Source organism: Oreochromis aureus, linkage group 11 (genome assembly GCF_013358895.1).
Source record: "Oreochromis aureus strain Israel breed Guangdong linkage group 11, ZZ_aureus, whole genome shotgun sequence".
In the NCBI taxonomy this organism is placed as follows: Eukaryota; Metazoa; Chordata; class Actinopteri; order Cichliformes; family Cichlidae; genus Oreochromis; species Oreochromis aureus.
This window is the reverse complement of record NC_052952.1, coordinates 8,955,574-8,964,373: the sequence shown is the minus strand read 5'-3', so window position 1 is coordinate 8,964,373 and position 8,800 is coordinate 8,955,574. Positions and strand designations below refer to the sequence as shown.

General features: G+C 41.5%; 1 protein-coding gene across 1 annotated transcript; it reads left to right on the top strand.

Annotated features, from left to right (window-relative positions):
• The first annotated feature begins 1,379 nt into the window (after positions 1-1,379).
• On the top strand, positions 1,380-7,927 carry irx4a (iroquois homeobox 4a). Its single transcript, XM_031751388.2, has 5 exons — positions 1,380-1,624; positions 2,532-2,783; positions 3,674-3,780; positions 5,564-5,874; positions 6,707-7,927. Exons 1-5 carry the CDS (start codon positions 1,580-1,582, stop codon positions 7,411-7,413), a joined length of 1,422 nt encoding a protein of 473 aa, XP_031607248.1. The 5' UTR covers positions 1,380-1,579; the 3' UTR covers positions 7,414-7,927.
• The last annotated feature ends 873 nt before the right edge of the window (positions 7,928-8,800 follow it).

The following is an 8,800-nucleotide window of genomic DNA, read 5'->3' as shown; positions in this document are numbered from 1 at the left end:
ATAAGACAAAACGGAGCAGTAGGCCCTCCGTGTGTGTTCGTGTGTGTGTGAGGTGTGAGTGAGTGTATGCTTGAGCGGTTCAGACGGGTTGTTAATGTTGAGGTGGCATTAGAGTTAATGCAAATTAAAAAGGGCTGGCTGATCCCTTTTGACCCCCCCGTTCACTGTGTTAATGCGGCCATTTGCTTGGAGGTACTAACCCCCTATAATTCAATTTGTCAAAATGAATGAGAGAACAGACACCCTATAAAGCCCACCCTCCCACAGAAACCCCAACTTCTTCACAAAAATTATTTAAAAAAAAAAAAAAAAAAGACCAACACGAGGCAAAAGTTACTTAACCGAAGCACAAACGTCTTCGTCCTCAGAGCTCTTTATTACTTCTTTCATCTGTAAATGAAAGCAAGCAATTATTGCAAGGTGCCGGAATCATATTATTATGTTGGCCCGGGTCCCCTAGATAGTCATCAATCACTCTCAATCGACCTGTCACCGGCAGGCAGAGATCCAGCTGGAGAGGAGAGAGGAAGGAGGAGGGAGGGAGGAGAAGGAGGAGGAGTACATCATCATTAATTTGAGGAGTGACCCCTGGGGCTATCCACATGTCTCAACCCGGGATTCTCCAAGCAGGGCAACGCGCACCGGCACGGTGGCGAACCAGTTTTGGGGTTTTTTACAGCAGTTTGATGAGTCTTCCTAACAAATACACAAATGATAGATAGATAGATAGATAGATAGATAGATAGATAGATAGATAGATAGATAGATAGATAGAAATTGCACCGAATGTTAGTATTATAAAATACATTTACTTTGTTAATTAATTAGTTTAATCTTTGGCTGCTATCTTTAGTATGAAAATACTCTTCACAAATTAATTTGAAACCAATTAGCTCCCAATGTGATTAGAAGTTGTTCGAAGGAATGATAGGAATGTGCTTCATTAGGCCTAATTCATTTAAGCGGATACAGACGTGTGCATATTTAAGCCATTGATTGGCCTAATTGATTGATTGCTCGTGCAAATTAATCTCCAGGACATATTCGTGTTCATAAAAGTACTCCGTGCCTTTTACTCTATTAAACATTTCCTTTTTCGATCGTGCTTTCAGTTTTTTTTTTTCTCGTCATCCTGAGAAAGAAAATGCATATTAAAGTTACAGTCTGGTCATTTTTAGAGTGGGAAACTTCTGACGTCACAGTCACCGGCGTTTAAAACAACCTGCCTCTGCTGCTGACGTCTTTTATACTACTTTTTATAGGCAAAAATATGTATCTGACAACAAAGTGATTATTCTTGGCAAAGAAGCTCGTGTTGCCCTAATGCGTTTATTTATTGTTAGTGGAGTTTTAAAAAAGGAAAAGGAGAGGTTTGATTAGGTGGTTTAGTTAATGCAGTTTAAAGTCGTTTGAGTGGGGGCTTTTTACAAATTAAACATGCTACTCTGCTTCGCCCTATAAGCATCCTAGGAGCCTGTGCTTACCAATCAATTGGTACAGTCAAACAGAGCCGCAGCCTGCGTTAGAGTGGAGACCTTCAGTCTCGCTTTATTTCTGGATATTGGGGGACTTCTCTACCATGTCATATCCACAATTTGGATATCCCTATTCGTCTGCTCCACAAGTAAGTTCGTGTAACTACGTTTGTTTATAGGCTGTTGCGGTATTCATGTTGCAACGGGTGATGGTCTGATCGATTTAAGCTTCATCCCTTTACGCACTTTAGCCAAGATTCCGTGAGACTTTTAATGTTCTTTCGGGCATCGGAAAGGTATTGCGTTGCAACCAGTCGTACCTGTGTAGCTAAACCGAGAAAGAAAGGGGGTGAAAAGAAGGTAACCAGAAACCATCGAGACCCCCGACCTCCTGTTCACTGACTTCTGTAAGGTAATAGCCGCTCTGTAATGTCAACCATATGTTTATCTGCTCTGGAACACACATGGCAACTTGTTCGGCACACGCCATGTGTGTTTTGCGCTATAACCCAGCAGCTGTTTTATTTTGGCTTTGAGCCATAAAAAAATCGTTTGGGCATTACTTTGGGTATTACCGAGCGATCTCTGGGAAAAGCATGTATCTGTTTGCAAGGCATGGATTTTTATTTTGGATCAAGCCTGTTTGACGGCACATTTTGGACAGTTTTACGCGCATATTATCACGCGAACAGAGTTGTGTCGTTCGACTTTAGATCTGATTAATGGCGTATTTTAATCGCGAATAGATCTGCCATTTTTAAATAGGTAATCCACCAAAAAGGGGCAGACAATGTAGATCATTTCAAAAGAAGTAAATTGTATATTTTAAAAACGAACTTTTTTTATAACCAAGTTTAATTTTGCGATCTGTGAAAGTGAAACGTGTAGAACTTATTTCATCGAGACAATTTTCAGTTTAAAAAGAAAATACAAGTTTTAAACTAACTTCGCCACCTGTCATTCTGTTTCAGTGCAACATTAAATTAAGCAGCCTATGTTCTAATTAAAAAAAAAAAAAAAAAACACCCGATGAATTTTCTCTTGATCTCCACCCAGTTCCTGATGACAACTAACTCTCTGACCACTTGCTGCGAGTCCACCGGCAGAACCATAGCCGACTCCGGAGTAGCGGCTTCCGGACAGACACCTGTCTACTGTCCCGTGTATGAGAGCCGGCTGCTGGCCACGGCGAGACACGAGCTGAGCTCAGCCGCTGCGCTGGGAGTGTACGGGAGCCCGTACACCAGCGGTCAAGGCTATGGGAATTACGTTACATATGGCACGGACGCCTCCGCTTTCTACTCACTGGTAAGCCCTTCATCTGATCCCTCTTGGCATTGATTTATGGACCTGCAAGGTTCAGAAGCTGAAGCAGGCACACCTCTCTTCTCTCTCTCATTTTTTTTGTGTGTTCTACGTGTCAAAACATTAGCCTTTAAATGCAGAATATGTATTCTTATATTCAAGACAACCGTTTTAAGGAAATTAAAAATTCACTCCAAAGAATAACGCACTTCGTGTCGGCTTGTTCTGAGGCACGTTAATTTTAAACGTATGTGATTTCCGTCGTTTTCAGTCTGTTTCATCTTCGCAAAAGTGAATTTGAAGACTCAGCCTGATAAAATTGTCAGAACATGAGTGGACATAACTTCTCAGTGTTTATTTAATTAATTTTTTGTTATTTTAATTGAATGGAAGAGGAAGACATGCTCATATAAACTGTAGTATTGCTTCTTTCATTTTGGTTTCATATAAAATTCCATGTAGTGGAATCACTGTTGGCAGTAAAAGGGTGGTTGTAATCTTCTCAGAGATTATTTTACCTACAACTGTGAATTCTAATTATTTCTTTTGTCTGATTTGTTTTTAAAAAATAATCAGAGTTCCAACTTTTCAGTCTTAAAAAAAAAGTTTGGTCCCTGCAGTTGGTATACAATCATGTTTATATGAACACAAAATATGAGACTGATTTTTTTCTTCACTTTTAGCAGAACATTATTGTTTTTGTTTTTGTGATAGTTTGGATTTCTTTTGGAATCATTACCCTTGTGGATGACAACCTAAAAGTACAACCAATGTGCATCTCTTTTAGGTTTTAACTTTCTTCTTGTCAAGTTGATCATTTAAAATGCTGAAATACCTTCCCTTTTTTGTGTGTCACTCTTCTAAAAACTTGCTGTCTTGCTGTATGATTGCAGGGTACATTTGATACTAAAGATGCCACAGCTTCTGCGCATGCGGGAATAACCCAGGCCACAGCTTACTACCCCTATGATCCTACCTTGGGGCAGTATCAGTATGACAGGTAGGTTTCTGTGACAGCTGATTTTTTTTTTTTTTTTTTTTTTGACATGTTAAGAAAGTTCATTATCAATTCAAACAACAGACCACTTGAGGTAGACTCAATATCCTGCTTGAGTATAATGTGGTACAGGCAGAAAAACAGAGGGAAGTCAGTTGCATCAGAAATGATTTTGAACTATGCGCTTTAAGTCTGCTATCCCAAAAAAGTGGAAACTTATCCGAGCTTTCTTAAGCAACAAACACAAGATGTAACTAAAATGCAAGCGAGAGGTAAATATTGAGCTGTAGTTTAGGGTCAGTTTCCTGGCATTAAATCAATCATTCCTGAGGGGTCAAGGCCATTCTCATCACGTCAAGCAACACTGGGTGATCACCTTCATCTCATGACACATTTCTTTTCTGATGGGGTGAATTGCCTCAGAGGACCCATGCCCCTTTCATCAAAACATAAGGCCTGTACACTGTTGTGAAGAGCATGCCTGCCATATTGAAAGGTCTTCCCAATAATCAGCTGACATCCGCAATAAGTCTGTGATGTGGTGAAAAGGTAGCGTGTGAACGTGATTCATATGTGACTGTACATTTACCTTAGAACAGAACCTAGCAGCGGTATCAGAACTGCATTGTGATACCACATACTTGCTTTTATTATTATTGCACAATAGTTGATCACACTTGATATTGTATTGACGGTACTAGATGTCTCAGGCAGACTTTTCAACATGTAGCCCAAAACCTAAGCGACAACTGCTTTTACCAATCACTTTTAATACCGCATAAAGGGCAAAAGATGACATCAGGAATGCTAGAAAGTGCACACACTGCAAAAAGCTAAATAACCTGTGTCACCCAGATGAGCAAGCAGGCCAACAGCAGCACCATAATGTCTGCACTCATCTTTTACCTGAGGGCTCATCATTACACTCAATAAAGCAATTTTACAGTCTATTTTATCTGAGAGGGAACAACACAGGCTAAGGAAAGGTGCAGCACTTGTCTCCTTTTGATTCCCTTTTCAGTGCATGACCTGCTCTAAGCTATACGGAGCAATAAAGGCCTCATAAAAGCCTCCCAAGAGGACTTTTACAGCTCACTGCGGACTGAAAATCAACAGCATGCATTTTAAATGTAGGCTTATGGTTGATATTTGTGGGAGAGGTGAGGGTAGGGAAAGAGCTGTAGCCTACGCTAAGAATGGTTTTAATAGGTGGCACAACAAAAATGACCAGAGAAAAAGAATGCTTACCATAATTTACACTCTTCGTCTTTACTAATAAGGGGAAATCTTATATTTTTCTAAATGACAGTAATAGCATATTAACTTTGTAAGAGCTTCGCTTTATCTGAGGGGGTTTTAGGGAAGTTGTCAGAGTCTCTGTTGCTTTTGATGCCTTCAGACTTATAAAGCATTTTCTGTGGACTTCACACAACTTTGCAGCTTTCTAAGAAATATTAGCGGGTACGGTATGTAACCTTTGACAGGGTAATGATCTTCTGCTTGCACACAGTTCGCTACAGCTTCTGAATTATATCTCTTAAGTGAGACATGCTTCTGATATTCAGTTTGAAATTTTATTTGCGCTGACGAAGGCAGGAGTGTGACTCCAAGGCTTATAAAACATGATACGCATCAGCTCAGAAAAATTCCAAGAAGCAGATGGCTCTGTCATGGCTTTAAGGAGAGGAACTGCCAGGACAGTGCTTTAGAAATTGTCAAGCAACGAGCATTACATACTATATTTACTCTCTCATTAGTATTTTGCTTGCCTTCTTCTCATTAACAGATATGGCTCCATGGATGGGGGAACAAGGCGAAAGAATGCTACACGAGAGACGACCAGCACGCTGAAGGCCTGGCTACAGGAGCACAGGAAGAACCCATATCCGACTAAAGGAGAGAAGATCATGCTGGCCATTATCACTAAAATGACCCTGACGCAGGTCTCCACCTGGTTCGCAAATGCTAGAAGGAGGCTCAAGAAGGAGAACAAGATGACATGGCCGCCGAGAAACAAGGGCTCAGAGGAGAAAAGATACGACGATGATGAGGATGGGTCTCAGGAGGAGCAGATAAAAAGCGAGAACAATGACGATGGTTAGTGTCAGAGTGCTTTGCAGGGATAAAGTAAAGCTGTAAAACTCCAAAGCTGAACTCTTTCTAAGGGAAGTTTTTGACTTTTTATATAGTTCACAATAACAAAGATGAGATTTATGTTTTTCATTTAGTTTTTTATAAAGACTAAATAAATAATTTCCCCCTTTACAGCTATAGACAGACACTTAATTAATAGACTTTCCTTAAATTACAAATTGTAGCATACAGCAGCATCTTGAATTCCATACCAGACTCTATAGACAGTCCTATAAAACCTGACCACACTCATATTTTAGTTTACTCTGACATCTCTTACAAAGAAATATATTTTTTAATAGAAGGGTTTTATACTGTAATTATAGATAGACACTACATCCTGATAATAAATAATTTGTTTGACTGAACAGGTTACCAATGATCTGTGCCACATTATAGGCTTAATCACGTTTACTATATGACACCTGAAGCCTGTCAGCAGCAACATTATTTTTGAACTATGCTGCACAGGCCTGCCATCAGACTGGGCCAACACTAAGAACTTACTAATGGAGGAACATGAGACAGGCCTCAGTCAGAGTTAAAAAGAGTCAGATATATAAATAAGTTTAGACTCCTCGAATTTTGATATCAGATTAAGCAGTTAATTGTGATAGAGTTGAATACATTGAAGTTAAAACTCTATTTTTTAAGCTTAAGTGAACCTTTATTTTCCCCAAACATTATAATTTGCAGGTGTGAAACATTAATTTACACCTTTGATTGGAAGCCTATTTTCTGTCCTGCTGTATGACACTGACACGCCCCTCGTTTCTTTTCTGTTCTTGTTCTCCAGAGACCAGAAGCCGGCCCGACAAGGACCTCCAGTTGAGCGACTTGGACGATTTCGACACGCTGGAGTCCGAAAGCTCAGAGTGTGAGCTGAAGCACCGATATCACATGAACACACACATGACCACAACGACAACCGACTGCCCAGGCGAACACCTCCTCAAGGACGCGTCTCTGAAACTCTCCATCCCCGTTTCTCTCGGAGAGGAGCAGGACTTGAGCAAGAGTTGTCTAAAAACGAATCAAAACGACGGCTTCCAGTCGGACAGCAGACAGCAGGAAAAGGCGTGCTATAATCAGCAGCAAGGGCACCAGATATTAGACGACAAACCTCGGATCTGGTCTTTGGCGCAGACCGCGACGTCTCTGAACCAAACTGAGTACCCATCCTGTATGCTGAGGTGCCAGCCCCCGCCCTCCTCCCTCACCCCGTCCCCCGCCGCTACCTCACCCGTGACCGGCCTGGACAGGCAGGACTCGCCGGTCACAACCCTGAGAAACTGGGTGGACGGGGTTTTCCACGACCCCTTGTTCAGGCACAGCACTTTGAGCCAAGCCCTGACCAACACCACCGTCTCTTGGACCACGAACACCAAAGGCACAATTCTGGAGGCTGAGAGAAGCACGTCGGCCTTGCAGCAGCATCAAAACTCCTCCAAAGACAGTGCCATGAGTTTTCCAAAAACTATCAATAAACTTTTCTGCTCCTAACAAAACCAAATGATCCTTTATTGCAAAGAGAGTGGAAGACTTTTTGTGACTAAAACTCGGATGGAAGAAAAAAGAAAAGAAAAGAGAGAACTATTGCGTGTCTATGATTCCCTTGTTATGTTTTATTCTTTATTAAAACAGTTGTAGCCATAAACTGTTACACTCGAGTTACAGAAGGGAAACATTTCGATTCAACGCACGCACAAAAATGTATAACAAAGTTTACATCTTGGGAGAAAAACAACAACAAAAAAATGTAGGCCTAAGCTTTTTCCTTTTAATTTTTTTCTTTAATATATGCGCATGCTAATGTAATTGAATATTATTTAGGTCTCAGCAGCTGAGTATCACCAATAAAAGAAAAAAAAGTCTCACTAATGCACTGCTCTCCTTGGGAGTGGATGAGAGCGTTTCAACTTTGTTCACTGAAAAATAAAAACAGTCGGTTTCTGAAGAGCTCTTGTGATGTCGGGTTAATGATGGGAGTTGCTGTCTATGGTGCTGAAACAGACCGTTCCCCCTCTGCTCTACTTTTGCGTTTGCTTTTATCTAAAACAATGACTTCACCCTTTCCCCGCATTATGGGGCCTGCTGCAAGGCTGAGGGGAGAAAACGTTTTTAAAAGCATCCTGCAGTTTAAAACAGCACTCCCATCACTCCTAAACCATAAAATACTCTCACGATCTAACATCTCACACCCTCTTTTTTCCCCAGAAAACACTCACTCTTGTGCAATGACGGGAAGAAAATGAGGCAGCTCATCCCCACAAGACAGAACAATATCAGTATCTAAGATCTGCCTCATTAATTCCCTCTAAACAGGCTGTAATTGGGATGTTCACAGTCATATCTCATGTCGGGCTATTGATTTCCCCTCTCTGCTCTCTGATAATATTATCGAAATATCTCAACATCTTCCATGATGCGGCTGTCAGAAGGGTAAGTTATTCGCCATACGTCCGTTAATGGGTTCAAAACGGAGGCCCCGTGCAATAATTTTGAAGTGAGGAGTTTTCGCCTTGACACTAACCCCTCAATTTTCCTGGAGACGGGGGTGGGGGGTCCGGCAGAAAAACAGCGCGGATGCTGATTCCTCCGCTGAAAAGTGAAAGGGCTTTTACGAAAGAGGCACTCACGTCGTCTGGAAGTGAAAAGGGCAAAGGAACTCGAATTAGTTGTTGTAGATAAAAGGGCAAAAAGAAAGGAGTCAAGGGTACTTGACAGTAATGGCGAAAGTGGAGCTCTCCGGGGACTCTGTCCTGTGAGGAGGGAGTGGGGTGTGGTGGTGGTGTGGAGGGGCTTCGGTGATGAATTTTAATGGGAAAAGCACCAACGATCGAGATCACCCCCGCCCTCCCTGCGCCCCTTTAAAAGAAAGTGCAACGGT

Excerpts from the sequence above, each read along its gene's own strand:
- irx4a (XM_031751388.2), top strand. The coding sequence starts at position 1,580 with ATGTCATATCCACAATTTGGATATCCCTATTCGTCTGCTCCACAA. Across the intron at positions 2,784-3,673 it reads CCTCCGCTTTCTACTCACTG|GGTACATTTGATACTAAAGA; the intron begins GTAAGCCCTTCA and ends GTATGATTGCAG. Across the intron at positions 3,781-5,563 it reads GGGCAGTATCAGTATGACAG|ATATGGCTCCATGGATGGGG; the intron begins GTAGGTTTCTGT and ends TCTCATTAACAG.